General features: G+C 39.1%; 1 protein-coding gene across 2 annotated transcripts in view; it reads right to left on the reverse strand.

The window, feature by feature from the left end:
• myg1 (myg1 exonuclease) overlaps positions 1–7,826 on the reverse strand; it is a 102,768-nt gene extending 94,942 nt beyond the window's left edge. For both annotated transcript variants that reach the window (XM_061937715.2, XM_061937716.1), the window contains exon 1: positions 7,485–7,826. In XM_061937715.2, the coding sequence (XP_061793699.1) occupies positions 7,485–7,778 (294 nt within the window). In that variant the 5' untranslated portion in view covers positions 7,779–7,826. The remainder of the gene's footprint in view (positions 1–7,484) is intronic.
• Between the last annotated feature and the right edge of the window lie 10,802 nt (positions 7,827–18,628).

An 18,628-nucleotide genomic window follows, 5' to 3' on the forward strand; every position in this document is an offset into this window, starting at 1 on the left:
ATGTTATTATGAAGTTGATTATTAAATCACAGTAAAATAATTTTGTAATGCCGCATCTTTGTGTGTGTGTGTGTGTATATATATATATATATATATATATATATATGTATATATATATATATATATATATATATATATATATATATATATATATATATATATATATATATATTATTTATTAGGGATGTCCCGATCCGATATTTGGATCGGATGCCGATATTTGCCAAAAATTGCGTATCGGCAAGGCATGGGATAATGCCGATCCAGATCCAGTTTAAAAAAAACTCCGGTCCATGTTTTTCAACGCACCGATTTAAATACCGTATTTTCCGCACTATAAGCCGCACCTAAAAACCACACATTTTCACAAAAGCTGACAGTGCGGCTTATAACCCGGTGCGCCTTATATATGGATTAATATCAATATTTATTTTCATAAAGTTTCGGTCTCGCAACTACGGTAAATAGCCGCCATCTTTTTTCCCCGTAGAAGAGGAAGCGCTTCTTCTTCTATGGTAAGCAACTGCCAAGGTAAGCACCCACCCCCGTAGAAGAGGAAGCGCTTCTTCTTCTACGGTAAGCAACCACCCGCCCCCGTAGAAGAAGCGCGCGGGTATTACGTTTCATTTCCTTTGTGTGTTCCATGTTGATATACGACTCCATGCGCGCCCACATCACAGATGGTGTCAAAAAACAAGTGAAGCACACAAATACAACACTCGCCGTCATTACGGGTGGATTAACCAAAGAACTCCAACCGCTCGATATTGGTGTCAACAGGGCATTTAAAGCACGACTGCGAACGGCGTGGGAACAATGGATGACCGAAGGCGAACACACCTTCACTAAGACAGGGAGACAGCGCCGGACGACATACGGCAACATCTGCCAGTGGATCGTAAATGCCTGGGCGGATATTTCGGTCACAACTGTGGTCCGAGCTTTCCGGAAGGCAATGACTTCGACGAGACGGAGCCGGCCATTTTGGATCCCGTATTCGCCCAACTTTTTAATTCGGACACCGAAGGAGAAGAATTCGAGGGATTTATGAATGAAGAATAACTTCAGAAAGTGAGCGTTATGTTTATTTTGTGTGTTGTGACATTAACGTTCGAGCAACATTAAGTTATTGATGTTATTGCTCTGCACTATTTTGAATTTTACTATGTTTGTGATTGCACATTTGCACATTACCGTACATTTTGGGAGTGAACAGAGTTGTTAGAACGCTGGTTTTTAATATATTATTAAAGTTTGACTGACCTATCTGACTGTTTTTTTGACATTCCCTTTAGCGCAGTTAGATGCGGCTTATAACACGGGGCGGCTTATAGGTGGACAAAGTTTTGAAATATGCCGTTCATTGAAGGCGCGGCTTATAACCCAGGGCGGCTTATGGTGCGGAAAATACGGTAATACATTCCACTTTTCTGCTGCTCCGTAATTTCCGTTCCGCATTTTCCAGCACACCTTCAACACATCCACAGGTCTGTGGATTCTCACGCAGTTGCTTTTAGCTGCTGGCATTACACGACAGGCTCTTCTCACTCTTTCCTGTGTCTCCCTCTCACAGACAGCAAGTGCACCGTCTTACACACGTCACATACTGTCACGTCATACGTCACATACTGTCACGACATACGTCACATACGTATTTGTCCTCCCCGAGCAGAGGTAGCAGCATGGCTAACGTTAGCTGTGATGCTAGCGCAGCCGTGCGAGCAACGCTCCCTCTAAGGTGCTCGCCTGTGCAATTGCGCACTGTTTAAGCGTCCTCTGCGCATAGCAAATCTATGCCACGCACAAAATCTAATAAAAAAATAAGCGCATAACAATTTTCGACACACGGACACGACAGAGAAAACCGTTTTCGTCATCATTGTTCAAATATTGTGACGTCTGTCGAGACGCGTATCTCCATTCGGTGCCACACGCCCACACCATCAAAATGCTGAGGCAAAAATTTCAACATCAACACCGTATGAAAAAATTAGTGATTTTTTTAGTTGTGATTTCCTTCTCTGCATGAAAGTTTAAAAGTAGCATATATTAATGCAGTATGAAGAAGAATGTTTTAATGTAGACATGCAAGCCTTGAAAGAAAATTTTGAAAATCAAGGCTACATTTCCTGCAAATGGGTGCATTTCTACCCTATATTTTAACTTTAGATTTATTCTCATATCAAACTCTTTTGGCTGTCTTTTTGACACTTACATCCGGCGCCCCCCTCCACACCCTGGATTATAAATAATGTAAATAATTCAATGTGATTATCTTGTGTGATGACTGTATTATGATGATAGTATATATCTGATAGTATATATCTGTATTAAGGCTGAAACGACGCGTCGACATAGTCGACGTCATCGGTTACGTAAATACGTCGACGCCGTTTTTGTGCGTCGGCGCGTCGCATATTTACGTCACTCTACTTTACTGTCATGGCGGAGCGCAAAGCAGACGATGCGAGCGAGGGGAAAAAAGCACACCAAAAGTCGTCAAAAGTGTGGGAGTATTTCAATAAACGGCCTAATAATGTTGTTGTATGCACACTGTGTCGAGCGGAAATGGCCTATCATAGCAGCACAACGGCTATGAACGAACATTTGAAAAGAAAACCCCCGACAGCGTTCTTGCCATCACCATCAACAAGTCAATCGTCCGCGTGCGTATACGTTGTCATTATTACACAAAAACATGAATGTGTCATTTGTATCTGCGTTGTAAATTCATAAACTAAAGCAGCGTTTCGCTCTGAGAGGCGCGTTTGGCGTGCCTGTTCAGTGTTTACAAAGACGCGCTCCTCTTTAACGCTGTGGAGAGGCGGCGGCGGCGAGCGAGCGGCGAGGCGGGGCGCGCCGGGAGCGACGCCGCAATCGTGCCCAGGTGCGCGATCCGCGCAGTTGGAAGAGAAAAGACTTTGTGTAAAATTAAAAGATTGTAAACCTGGCAAAGCCGTCTGGCGTTCAGTCTGTCGGTCCTGAAAGAACCCCACGGCACAAGACGTGTCACAAACGCTAACGTTAATTAGTTGTGCAAATACCTTTTACAACATTAACAGTTACATATACTATGTACAAACGAACAATTAACTTTCACTTTAATCATACTATCATTGTTGTGTTATTAAGCAAAATAAGCAATACTTTTACTTTTGTTGAAATGTTTACACTGTACACTTTTTTGTATTGGATGTTTAGCTTTATTTTTGCACATTTTAGCAAATAAGCAATACTTTTACTTTTGTTGAAATGTTTACACTTGTTACAGAATATTTCCGTTTTGCACTTTTTTGTATTGGATGTTTATCTTTATTTTTGCACATTTTAAAGCAAAATAAGCAATACTTTTACTTTTGAAATGCTTATACTATTTCAGAATATTAAGATTTGCACTGGATGTTTACTTTTATATTTGCACATTAAAAAGCAAATAAGCTACTTTTAATTTTGTTAAATGTTAAAAGTTTTAAATGTTTACATTGTTACAGAATATTTTGTCATGTTGTTGTCAATGTTGACTGAGTGGCCATACTTTTTTTTTTGTAAATAAAAGCCATGCCTTTTGAAAAAAATGGCCTACATTTATTTTTTCCTCTTCATTTTAAATTTAAAAAAAAAATCGGTAAAAGGAAAAATAATCTATAGATTAATCGAAAAAATAATCTATAGATTAACCGATTAATCGAAAAAATAATCTATAGATTAATCGATAGAAAAATAATCGTTAGCTGCAGCCCTAATCTGTATCATGAATCAATTTAAGTGGACCCCGACTTAAACAAGTTGAAAAACTTATTGGGGTGTTACCATTTAGTGGTCAATTGTACGGAATATGTACTTCACTGTGCAACCTACTAATAAAAGTCTCAATCAATCAATCAATCAAAACACATAGAATCATCATACTGCTGTGATTATATGCATCAAGTGTTCATTCAGGCTAAGGCAAAATATCGAGCTATATATCGTGTATCGCAATATGGCCTTAAAATATCGCCATATTAAAAAAAGGCCATATCGCCCAGCCCTAGTTCAATGATGCCATTTCTGTTTGTCATGTATAATTTTGTCTATTTTGTGTTTATCCTTGAATAAACAGGTCAGTTTCTTGTTACCAACCATTGTGTATTATTCAAACTCCCCTAATTCAGCTGGCTAGTTGTTATCAAGAGTACTAAAACCATTTTCAACATGATTCTGACAACTAAGTAGGCTAAATAACTTTAAACTTTAATACATGCTCGGATAGGCCAGTATCGGTATCGGTCGGTATCGGATCGGAAATGCAAAAACCTGGATCGGGACATCCCTAATATATATATATATATATATATATATATATATATATATATATATATATATCAGTGTTTCCCACACATTCATTTATTTGTGGCGGCCCGCCACGAAAGAATTACGTCCGCCACAAATGGATTTTTCGGCTTTTGACTCGCTCGACCGCTCATAAAAGCAATGGGACTGTCTGTGAATGTTGCTTGTAGTTACACCTCCGGTGCAGTAGGTGGCGGTAGCCTACTATGCATTGTAACTCCGCCAATAGCAAGAAGAAGAAGAAGAAGAAGAGGGACGGACGGACGGACGGACGTAATCAAAATACTCGCCGGCTACTTTTCATAATGATGGCGCTTCCTACGTTTCTACCTCAAACGTCCAAAAGCTGCTGAAAGCCTTGATCCAGGATGCCATGGGGAAAAAAACTTAAATGGTGCCTTTTGGCGACAGTTAGCAGCTTGGTGGCTCATAGTCGGCTAGCTAACGCTTGCTAGCGTGGTAGCATTGCTTCATTTTTACAGGTTATAGGTAGATAGTAGTGATGTGTCCGGCAACACCGATGCATCGGCGCATGCGTCGAGCTCAAAGAGCGAAACCCTGTGTCGGTGCGCGTACCGCTTTTAGAAAGTCACGTGACCGATACGCGAACTGTGTCGCACTCCCGCCTCCTCTGTGCCCTGTGAGCGGGTCTTTTCTACAGCCGGAGAAATAATAACTAAGAAGAGAAAGCGTCTAAAATTGAATACGTTGGAAAAACTGTTTTTTTTTAAATAAAAATGTGTAAAAATAAATAAATAATAATTTCCAGGTCCACAAGCATCCTCATTCACAACACGTTCTCTTAGATTTCCATGTTATGATACATGTTCACATTATTTATTGACTGTGTCTAAAAAAGACAAAAAATATATTTTTATTTAAATGAAGTTATGAAATAATCCTAAATGAAATACAATGACTTGGTTTATATTATTGGATATACTAGGTCAGTGGTTCTCAACCTTTTTTCAGCAATGTACCCCCTGTGATTTTTTTTTAAATTCAAGTACCCCCTAATCAGAGCAAAGCATTTTTGGTTGAAAAAAAAAAGATAAAGAAGTAAAATACAGCACTATGTCATCAGTTTCTGATTTATTAAATTGTATAACAGTGCAAAATATTGCTCATTTGTAGTGGTCTTTCTTGAACTATTTGGAAAAAAAGATATAAAAATAACTAAAAACTTGTTGAAAAATAAACAAGTGATTCAATTATAAATAAAGATTTCTACACATAGAAGTAATCATCAACTTAAAGTGCCCTCTTTGGGGATTGTATTAGAGATCCATCTGGATTCATCAACTTAATTCTAAACATTTCTTCACAAAAAAAAAAAATCTTTAACATCAATATTTATGGAACATGTCCACAAAAAATCTAGCTGTCAACACTGAATATTGCATTGTTGCATTTCTTTTCACAGTTCTTTTTGACAGACATTTTAGTGACAAACCTGAGCTTGTGCTTCACTGAGTTTATGAACTTACATTCATATTTTGTTGAAGTATTATTCAATAAATATATTTATAAAGGATTTTTGAATTGTTGCTATTTTTAGAATATTTTTTTAAAATCTCACGTACCCCTTGGTATACCTTCAAGTACCCCCAGGGGTTCGCGTACCCCCATTTGAGAACCACTGTACTAGGTCATAAAATCAGTGTCAGTTGAGTCGGTCCATAGGTTGCCTGTAGGGATTTTTAATGTCCAGCAGATGTCAGTATTTAGTGACACAGTATCGACACAGTATCAATACAGTTTTGCAATGTGTCGAAACGCTTCATGACGCCTCATCAACCCATCACTTGTAGATAGGTTATAGCTGCATCGCTCGCGGCTCGTCATATATTTAACGTTAATCCGTGATTTCACCGAGCGTTTCACTGACGGTGAGCAGCCTGACGCTGCTTCATTAACACCGCCGCTGTTTGACTTGTGGCCCGGGGCAGACGCACGTAGTAACAGTCACGTGTTACAATACCGACGAGCTAACGTGTCCAGGTTATAACCATGTTGTCAATAAACACACATGGACTGAAGCTAAATTGTCCACTGTCCACTGCAGCATGTGAATGCAATGAAAAGAATAAAATCTGAGCCAACCAGCTGTTAAAATGTTGTCCAGGTTAATGTTTTGGCCATTAAAGGCCCTTCATTTCAAGATTTCAACTGTGATCGGGCTTTAAACAGGTGGCTGACCTGTTCAGATGGGTGTAACTGCTACTGGTCAAATAATGTGAAATAGCATTTAATTTTACATGTATGCAATGCCATTTAAATGTAATTATAGATAATAATAATAATAAATACTGTGTAGTGTTGTAAATAGTCAACGGGAAGGATTTCAGTAAGATATAAGCCATGAGCACTACACAGCCAGAAAAAAACCTAGGCAGGACAAGTAAAAATATTGGGGCAAGTAGATTTGAGAAGTCGGGCAAGTAGAAAAAAGCTTAACGTTGAACCCTGCATGTGTTGAGCTGACGGCACTGTACATAGAGCGGTTCTGCTCATTAGTAATAAATTCTAATGTTGGATGTTCACTCCTTCACACAGATGAGTATAGAAAAATATTTTCAACGGCCGAAAAGGGCTCGACTTGGAGAGGAGGTAGGCCTACAGTCCGGACCACAGGTGCGACCTGTTCAGCAGCAGGAGGAGGAGGAGGAGGTTGACTGACTGTGGCAGGACACCCCCCGACCACACCACCACAAATAGATGCCCGTCCTGTGGGAAACACTGTATATATATATATATATATATATATATATATATATATATATATATATATATATATATATATTCTAGTCTACTTTATACCTGCATTATCCTTTCCACCCTTACACTTTCCATCCTCTGTAACTGAGCTACTGTGTGGAACAATTTCCCTGGTGGGTCATTAAAGTTTGTCTTAAGTTGTAAGTTCTAAGTTATGTTATGGCAGATGGAATGAATACTTTAACAGGCACATGTGGTATTTTTCGACATTTTATTATACATCCATGTAAATAGAGAGACACAATATTGTTTAGCGTTAATAGTCTTTAGAGGAGCGCCCCCCAGCGGCGTGGCGTGTATAACACAGCGTGGAGCTCACTGAAAATCCTATAGTATAACTAATCCATACCAGAGTGACATGAAGTTCTACTGACCTTATATTGAGCTAACTGACGCAGGAAGAAGCAAGCCAGGACCTCGTCGCAGTGGAAAGTTCCATTGTGGGTTCCAATCTTCTTCTTTGTGTCCATGATTGTCTCTTCAGCGCGCAGCTTCTTGGCTTCACTCGACATGTGCCGCCGTCTTCCCGTGGCGTCCAAGTGGAATGTTACACGCTGGCAACTGTCGTGAGATGTCAGCAACCTAGCGGCAAAAGGAGCGCTGTGGTTCGGATTAAGGAAATATTTGGTTCGGACTAAAGTCGCTGCAAGCATACACAGACGCCTCATTCAAGCGGGAAACAAGTTGGGGACGCATTTAAGTGTAGGACCGGATGTGGTGTCTTCGACTTTTTTGTTCTATCCGGCATGATCAGTATTTCATATCCGGAATAATGTGGCACACACAGCTCAAAAACGTTTTACATTATTATGCTGCAGTAAGTTTTAAAAATCAAAATTTTTCCACAAAGATATGAGGAAAGCTGTGCCTTTTCATTACTCCCAAAATGTGTTTTGGGCGTCCCGCTCATAGATATCTTAGAAGTAGACGCAGCATTGGCTGCTGTGATGCGAGAAATTGTGCCGCCATCTTGAAGTGGTGATGAGGAGCCGGCGAGCAGCCTAAACTGACAGTTGACAGGTAGAAAACAAAGATGGTGTTCAGCATTTTCCTGCTCAAATGAGAGGACTGTTGAAAATAGGAATCGGGGGATTACTTTTCACAAGTAAGATTTAACATTAACGTACTATTACTTGTATTTTGTGAAAAGAATATTACCACAGAGTTGAGAAGGAGCAAAGATCTTCAATAGTACTGAAATCGTAGCCGCGAGCAAACAAGAGTATGACCATAATAGAATTGCTTGTCAATGAAATTAGTTAAATTTAAAAATGTCATACTTGAATAACATAAAGTTGAAATAAATGATGAAGATAAAGATAAAAAATTCACCAGCCGCCACTGATTATGATGCATTCTCATTGTAGGCAAAGTATAAGACAATACTTTCTTAACAGTATAATTGTAACCAGGAATAAGTCTTCAAGTAACAATATTCAAATACTAACATTGTTGGGTAAGACAGAATTTGGTTTTATTCTGAATTCAGTGAAACAGATTGGTGGTTTTAGCTGATATAAAGACTTTCAAGTGTTTATGTATGTTTATGTTTAAGTATTTGGCAGACGCTTTTATCCAAAGTGACATACATAAAAAATACATATAAAACAATCACTGTAAACAATAAACATTATCATTTAAGGGCAGAATGTAATACAAAATATCTATACAAAGTGTCAAGACAGAATAAACTCTCTGCTGTTGCAGCAACAGAGATACAGTCTATAGGTCCCTAAGATATATAGATATCTAATGTATTCATACATTGTTTATGTAGGATATACGCATGTATATATAACCTAATCATATTGTTTCTTCAACTTAAAAATAGCTGACCGTTTTTTCCCCCTCCTCTGGGATTATATTCCCAGTTTTGATCTCGGACGTCTGGTCACTTATAGCATATAAGAATATTCTATTACTGTTAAGCAAACTATTAATAATAAAACACGCCAAAACATGTGTCCTTTATCATAGCTACACGTATGACAAAAAAGCGTGTGAAAATCAGTGGTATTCAGTGAGGTAAGATGAATTAAATGGGCTGACAGTTCATTGCTCCTGCCAAATGAATTGCACTGAGTGGAGCGGATCACCACTCCAAGATGGCGGCCCCGCGTCTCGTCAGCGCCAGTAGGCAGTAGAGGTCGATGCTGCGTCTACTTATAAGATGTCTATGCCATACTTGCCAACCCTCCCGGATTTTCCAGGAGACTCCCGAAATTCAGCGCCTCTCCCGAAAACCCCCCGGGACAAATTTTCTCCTGAAAATCTCCCGAAATTCAGGCGACCTGAATTTCGCTTTCCCACAAAATAAACAGCGTACCTGCCCAATCACGTTATAACTGTAGAATGATGGAGGGCGAGTTCTTGGTTTCTTATGTGGGTTTATTGTTAGACAGTTTCATTAACGTCCTCCCAGACCCAGTGCACCAACAACACACAACAACAGCAGTCACGTCTACCGTAAAGCAGTTTGTCTGCCGTAAACAGCAATGTTGTGACACTCTTAAACAGGACAATACTGCCATCTAGTGCATTTGATGAAATCACTTTTGTGCGTGCCACACAGCAATGCATCATCAGCATGGTTAGAAAAATAGTGACAGAGAATAGAACAAGGATGGACAATTCAACCCTTAACTCAACAATGAGTAGATGAGTGTTATCTGTGTGTATATGTGTAAATAAATGAACACTGAAATTCAAGTATTTATTATATATATGTGTAACCCATATGGAAATATAGTGTCACGAATATATTCTCCTATTATTAATTTCTAATATATGGTGTGCCAAAGTCACTTTGGTAACTTAAAAAATGTTAAAATTGATTTGTCAAAGTCATGTGGTCACTACAGGTTTAAATTAATGATGAATGCACGCAGCACGTTATTCACATGTTGGCCAGTAGAGGTCGCATGCACCTTTGTCATTCCCGGCATTCCTTCACTGAACGTCACAGTGAAGGCACGAATCATTTCGTTGTGTTGCAAAGACAAGGTTTATACGTTAAAATATTTGTCAATTCTCAAACCGAGTGTTGGAAAAGCAGCATAAGATAGCCTGGTCCCAGTGGGAGCTGGATTGCTGTGTTTTGTGCTGCTGAGAACTCCAGTAAGTGTTATTTTGTAAATGAGGCCTACAGAATATAACTGTTAGCTGTTAGCCTAGCATCCTGTTAGTGCTAAAGAGGGGAGTCTGATAACAAGACACAGAGTTAAGATGTACAAAACCAATTGGAGTAATATGATGTATTTAAAGAATGCCTTGTGACATGTTAGCATGTTGCAGTTGGATAACTTTATTGTATTTTCGTTTTGTGTAAAAGAGATGTATATTTAATGTTACTGTGTTCAGCCTTATGCAGTGAGCAGAGGAGCTGCATTCATTCCAATGCTGCCAAAAGCACCCTTGTCATGCTGCTTAAAGGGGAACTGTTGACACATTTCATTTATTAAATTGATACAGTTAAAATGATAATCATTATAATACATGATGACCAAAATGTGATTTCAGTTAAATAATCACTTATTTTATTTTGTGATGGTTTAAAAAGTGATAATTCACAGTTCATAATTTAAAGATAAAAATGTAAAAATCCTTAAATGGATGTAACTCATTTAATGTCATTCATTGAAGTCTTAAGAGGTGAAGCTACTATAGTTTTCATGATTTGATGCTGCTGTTAAAGTCTTACAGACTTATATGGAGTACAGTGTGAACCGACCAGTATTCATATGTCCATGACTAAATGGTTAAAATGAGTAACTGTGTTTATTGATTTAAAATTGAAGTTAATATGGTACCATATGGAAGAGAACTAAGAGTAAAAAGAGTATTCTAACTGATTACATTCTGTACTGCTATGTGCAGATTGTTTTTTTTGTATGATCCTGAAGTCTGGTTCCAAGCTGGACTTGAGTTAAGATGGCGAGCCAGTCCCAGTGAGTGAGAATCTGCGGAGAGGGAGCGTTTGGATGTGGTGTGGCCAGCTGCATCGGTCTCCACACTCTGCAGTGATCTATAACTGAACTGATACACCATCAGAGTCGCAAGTATCGAACCGAATCAGTATGGAATAACGGATTACAATAGAACTAAGGATTCCCAACCAAGGAATATAGACAGTGTTCAATTCAATACTACCCGGGTGGATTGTATTTTTTGAAAGGACAATTTCAAAAGGACATTTCTTCTATTTTGCTACTTTTGAATTTTGCAACAGAGCTCTATTTTTATTTAATTTTTTGGGGGGTATTTTCAATTTAAAAAGCACACTGTTCATGTGTTATTGTTTATTATTGTGCAATAAATTTGCCAGCAGTTGTTCTGTGGTCCACTAAGTACGTAACGTCTCATTGCGAGTCTCTCAATTATACAGCCAAGAACCTAGCAATCTTAATTGTTGTACTAACCTGCTACCCTACAGTAGGGGTGCTACATATATATATATATATATATATATATACATATATATATATATATATATATATATATATATATATATATATATATATAATAAAAGAAATACATATTTATAGCTAGAATTCACTGAAAGTCAAGTATTTCTTGTATATATACATATATATATGTATGTATATACATATATATACATATATATATATATATATATATATATATATATATATATATATATATATATATATATATATATATAATATGAAATACTTGACTTAGTGAATTCTAGCTGTAAATATACTCCTCCCCTCTTAACCACGCCCCGCCCCCAACCACCTCCCGAAATCGGAGGTCTCAAGGTTGGCAAGTATGGTCTATGCAGTATTTATATCCGGAATAATGTGGCACACACAGCTCAAAAACGTTTTACATTATTATACTGCAATAAGTTTTAAAAAGCATTTTTTTCCCACAAAGATATGAAGAAAGCTGTGCCTTTTCATTACTCCTAAAATTTGTTTTGGGCTCGCTCGTAGACATTAACCTGCTCATGCCCGATAAGTCAGCGCATGCGCATCATTTGCAACACGCATGCGCAAACGAAAACTACAGTTTCTCAAGTAGTAGCAAATATTTAAAAATAAATAAAAGCGAATGTGCATTCAAAGCCATGTTCCCTCTAAGGTGCGCGCCTGTGCAATTGCGCACTGCTCAAGCGTCCTCTGGGCACAGCAAATCTATGCCACGCACAAAATCAAATAAAAAAATAAGCGCATAACAATTTTAGACACGACACGGACACGACAGAGAAAACAGTTTTCATCATCATTGATCAACTATTGTAACGTCTGTTGAGACGCTTTGAGGACATGAAGTCCATCGATCACTTTACTGAGCAAAACTCTTTATTGTCGGCCATAAACACATCACCAAAACATTAGTAAAAAAAATTATATCTAGCAAAACTGGTCATTTTCTGCAGTACAAACCAGACCAAAACCAACTTTGTTATATCAACAGCAGCCGCTCGCTCTTTCTCACTTGCGCCAACACACGCACATATGGCACTTCGCCAGTGATGCGTTTACAGCCACACAAAAAGTCGGACAACTCCAACACCACACATAAAGTGTCATTCCAGGTCGTTACACTATGATTTACCAATCAAATGTGTGCTTATTCTAGTGTCATTTATTAGGAATCTTAATTTATAAATATTAATCATGAAATGCTGTTAGAATATTAAATACTAATAAAAATATATTTTTTACAAACAGGAAGTTGCAGGAATGTACACATGATCCCCTGCTTACATCTCATTGTGCAACATGTGAATGTTTTAATGGGAACTAAATGCAATGTCTGAAAGGGATACAAATTATTTCCTAAGCAGGACCTCCACCCAGACAAACAATACGAGTACACAGTTCTTGAAAAACTATATTTTTTGTTATTGTCATTGTAAGTGGGCCTAAACACTTATATTAGAAAATAACCTCATGGAAATGACTGCTGTCATTTGATTATAATAATAAGAGAATGTTGTCTGTCTATCTGTGTTGGCCCTGCGATGAGGTGGGGACTTGTCCAGGGTGTACCCCGCCTTCCGCCCGAATGCAGCTGACATAGGCTCCAGCACCCCCCCGCGACCCCGAAAGGGACAAGCGGTAGAAAATGGATGGATGGAGATTGAACTTGTTATTTAGTCAGGTTTGGGACAGGTGTGCTGCTGGTGTAGCCACAGTGTGCACGTCTGATGTTGCTCACATGGGCTCCACTGAATGCTCAGGGAGTTTTTGCGTTTGCTCACACACATGAAAAATTAGAGGGAACATTGATTCAAAGTGTTTGGATCGCAAAAGTAAGTTTCAGAAGAATTGAGGGCTTGAAGTATGAAGTGAAAAGCAAGCCTATTTAGTTGCGGTAATATGGCATCAAAACTAAAGATGAAGAGTGCAGCTTCATATTATATATATATATATATTTTTTAATTATTGAACAACAAACATACATTTATAATTGACACAAAGGTCAAGGCACTTTAAACATCAAGGAAAGAAAAAAAAAATACAGATAGAGTATTAAATATTAATAAATAATAATAATAAAAAATATGGGGGGAAAAAAAGACAAAAAGGGCTACCGAAATCATATTAAATGTTTTGAACAAAGATATCGATGTGAGGGCTTTTGTACTCCCAATCATTCTCCAAGATTTGACTGATAATTGTAAACCATTAAGCTAATTAGAAAACGTAGGCCTTACTTTCATAAATCGACATTTATGTAGAAAACATTTTGCCTGGAGCATAATAATGTTGACAAACATTTCTATGTTACATTCGTTTATAAAAATACTAAATTGGATCTCTTCTATAGAGAATGGGGTCATCTCCACACCTTTGTTTCTCAGCCAATCTCTGATCTCCTCCCAAAACACATGTACACTCTCACATTGCACTAACACATGATTGACATCCTCTACAGCTCCACATATATAACAACCATCAACCTCCATGTTACATTTAAGTTTCAAAAAATCCTTTGAAGGGTATATTCTATTAATAATTTTAAATTGTATTTCTTTAGTTTTGGGAAGAATTGGGTATGTAATATATCTTGTCCTTGTTTTCCTTAGCTCAATTTTTGTAAACTCCTTCAGGATTTATTGTCTATGAACTGTGCCCGAAAAATATTATTTCACTAAAACTGCCCTCATATATTTGTTGGAACATTTTTCATCACAGAAATGAACATGTTCAATATTAAGGTTTCTCAGACAAGGTGTAGTATTTGAATATAAAACATGTTGAGTCACCATAGATTTTAAGGATAGAGGTATTGCTTTGATGAGCTTTTGAAAAAAATCATTGATACTTTTCATACATTTTTTCATATGTAAACAAATTTGCCACAACTGTCAATTAAATGTCTGACAGCCCAAATACCTACAGATTTGCATTATTCTATATAGGTGTCTTCGACTTGTTGTCAACATCACTTTTTTTGTTCTATCCAGCATGATCAGTATTTAATATCCGGAATAATGTGACACATAGCTCAAAAACGTTTTACATTATTATACTGCAATATGTTTAAAAAAAAAAAGAAGAAGCTATTTTTTCATAAAGATATAAAGAAATGTGTGCCTTTTCAATACTCCTTTTTTTCATATACCTTTATTTATAAAGTTCAACATTTACAAACATAAACATATGAACAAGGACAATTAAAACAAGTACAAAAACAGTACAATACAGCGCCAAGGGGTTGTTAATTCAATAAAGTAATTATAGTAGAATGTAAAAAAAACTATATATATTTATATATATATATATATATATATATATATATATATATATATATATATATAGTAATGTGTATAGTTATAGGCTCACACAAGTTCTGTAAATAATTTACATTTGGAGCATAGCATCATAATATTAACGTGCGTATTTTTTATTATTTTTATAAACCTTTATTTATAATATGCAACATTAACATACAAGCAAATAAATAATAATAATCAAAACAAGTACAGAAACAGTACAAAACAGCGCCAGGGGGTTGTAAACTCAATAAAGCAACTCAAATAAATGCTATATATATATATATATATATATATATATATATATATATATATATGTAACAAAGTGTAAAGCCATAGTCTCACACAAGTTTCGTAAATAATCCAAAGCACGGCATCATAGTTTTCACAGCTTTTTGGTTGTTATAGGTAGAAAGCGTTTTAAAGTAAAATTTTAATTCTTTTTAAAGGCACAAAAAACAGGTGGGGTATTGAGAAACTTACATTTATGAATATAAAATTTAGCCAATAGTGTAATAAGGTCGCAAAGGTAAAATACCTTTTACATTTTTTTTCATACTGTGTAAATCCAAATAGCACATCTTTAAAAGTGTCTTCGACTTGTTGTCAACAGAACTTTTTTCGTTCTATGCGGAATGATCAATATTTAATATCCGGAATAATGTGACACACGTAGCTCAAAAACGTTTTACATTATTATACTGCAATATGTATGTAACCTATTTTTATGGGCTTTCCTCTTGGTGATGTTAAGTTCCTGTTATACGCTGTCATACAGTATATGCCTTGAGCTCTTATTTTGAAGGCGCTAAGAGCGAAAGTGAGGTCACGTTGTTGGAGTGGAGCGAAGGTTTTGAAAAGAAGGTAAATAAAGGGTCCTCGTGTAAACTGGAGATTCCGTGTTTATTATTTTGTAGTTTCATACCGTATAGGCGACATATATAAACCCTCGGTTACATTGGTGGCAGCGGTGGGATCAAGGTCCCGCAAAAGAAAGACTCTAATTACGGTAAAGTTAAGAGAGTCGGTTAGCTTCATCTCAGTTAGCCGCAGCTAGCAACGGCGGAGCGTCGTCTTGTCAGAAAGCACAAAGACTTATTTCATCTTACTGCTGCTATGTGGAATAAAGGCGAGGACCCACTGGACTATAGCTACAGGGAGCAACGTGGAGAAAGATTGTGCGCCAGCAATGTAAAGATTGAACTGCCGCAGCCATTTTCCGGTGAGGAAAAACAAAGTTTCCCCTGCTGGGCCAGACAATATGAAGTAGCAGTGAAGGCGCTGGTTGGAGGCACGGGCAGTAGCTTGGACTATGAACTGGTGAGGATTTTACCCACGCGGCTGACAAAGGCTGCTTTTCTTCTATGGGATAGCTTGCCAGCTGCCGTTCAGGTGGACTATGATCAGGTGAAAGAGAAATTGCAGGAGGCTTTTGGACAAAAACGTTTTCTAGACTGTTTCAGAGCAAACATCTCTGCCCGCCTACGTGCTCCCGGAGAGAGTCTGAAAGTATATGCAGCAGACATAAGCAAGCTAGTCCAAGAGGCATTCCCAGGCTATGGTGATATAGCTCAGAAAGAGGAGAAATTTCGCAGATTTCTGGCTGGACTCGACCCGGCTCTGAGAGCTAAATGTCATGAGCAGGGAGCGACTGATTTGGAGGAGGCCCTGACCATCGCTGGCCGGTGTGAGATGGCCAGAGAGGCCCTAAGGATGGACTATGTCAGCACACAGGTACGCCCACCTCCCACTGAAAACAGTACTGCGGCCATGGTGCACTCCATATCTGATGATGGCGGTGGTTTGTATAGGACTATGGACAGACTTACTGCAGATATGAGGGAAATGAGGATGGAAATGAAACAAATGGCAGAGGAAAACACCCGACTGCGATCCAGCTACTGGAAAGATGAACGGCGAGCACCTCATCCAGTACGTGGAAGTCAATGTCAGTGTACTTGTGGGGAGCAAGGCTGTCCGTCTCGCCCATGGGGTCAACAGAGAGGGCGTTCACCTGACCGTGGCTATGAACAGAGAGGGCGTTCACCTGACCGTGGCTGGCGCGAGCGGCACGCAGAAGGAGGGCCGAGGGACAAACAGGACTATTGGAGCCCCTACAACAACCGAGCCAACTCTCCAAGTTGGCGGGGTCTAAGACCTGCTAGGAGCCCCTCTAATGAGGAAACACAGAGACGGCGAGGTGTGCATTTTCTCTCCCCCAGGAGGGAAGACGCTACAAACCAGTCGGGAAAAGAGATGTAGCTGATGTTACAGCCCAAACATCAGCTACAGAACCTATGGGCCCTATGGAGGGAGTGATGTTTATCCCCTCCATGAGCAACGCAATGACACCGGACAAGACAGAACAGCGAACCTCATATGTGAGGGGAAGCATTGAAGGGACTGAAATTAACATATTGATCGATTCAGGAGCAACCGAGTCGTTTATCAGTGACAACTTCCGCATGTCTGTTCCAGCCCTGCATAAGCGACCCTTAACGGCGGATTTTATTGCTGCACGGGCGGTGAATGGACAGTTGCTCGACACACTGGGCACTATAACAGTGACTCTGCGTCTGGAAAAGACCTCCCGGCAGCAGATTTTCCATGTTATTAGAGGGTCCACACAAACAGCGCTACTGGGCTTGGACTTTCTTGTCGCAAATCACGCCCTCCTAGATTATGCCCGTGGCCAACTACACCTATGGGACACTGTACTTTCACTCCTGAGTGGCAAAGACTTGATCCCGGAGTGTTGCAATGTTTCCATCGCCACTGTCGTGACACTGCCCCCCCTCAGCGAGATGCTGGTGCCTGTGAGTGTGTCCCCACCTGGGTCCGTTGATCAGCTTCCTGACTTTGTGGGTTACTTATCACCCAACCTTAAAGGCAAAAGTGAATGTGTCATAGCTCACACGGTGACATCTGTAAAGGACGGGGTTACCACCGCCCGTGTGTTGAACCCTACAGATCAAGACATTATACTGAGAGAAGGCCTCCCGTCCAAAGGCAAAACCCAGTAACTCAATTTTGGTCAAAACTGAGCTGATAATAATTTTGGAGTTACTAGGTGATTTTCTGAACGAAAATTGCAGGCTGGAATTGCGGATACCAATTAACATCAACAAAGCAGAAATCAAATCTCTGTGAATGGATGGGACTTTAATATAAAATAGATTGGTTTTCGTTTGTTTAATCAAAATCAGCTAGAAGTGAGTTACTAGGTTCTGCTTTTGGACGGGAGAGGCGTGCACCTCGGGGAGTTTTTCTCAGTGGATGAGGCCGAGATTGTGACACTTCCTCAGGGTCCAACCGAGACTGTCTCTGCTATTTCATGCAGTGAGGTGCCTGTGGTGTCACTGGAGGAGTCTTCTGCTAGTCAGCAACAGAAAGCACAACTGGCTGCACTGCTGGCTGAGCATCAGGAGATATTCAACCTGTCAAAAGGGGGGACTGGCAGATGCACCCTTATCCAACATCACATCAAGACCGGTGATCATCCTCCTTTGCGGCAACGCACCTACCGGACTTCACCAGAAAAGAGAGAGGAAATAGACAGGCAGGTGACTGCCCTGTTGGCGGACGGGGTGATTGAGGAAAGCTGCAGCCCATGGGCCTCACCTGTGGTCCTTGTAAAGAAGAAGAATGGTGAGTGGAGATTCTGCATTGACTATCGTCGTCTGAACAGTATAACCGTGAAAGATTCTCATCCGCTCCCCAGGGTGGATGAGACCCTGGATGCGCTGGCGGGCTCCCTGTGGTTCAGCA

This window comes from Nerophis lumbriciformis, linkage group LG03, assembly GCF_033978685.3.
Source record: "Nerophis lumbriciformis linkage group LG03, RoL_Nlum_v2.1, whole genome shotgun sequence".
Taxonomy (NCBI): Eukaryota; Metazoa; Chordata; class Actinopteri; order Syngnathiformes; family Syngnathidae; genus Nerophis; species Nerophis lumbriciformis.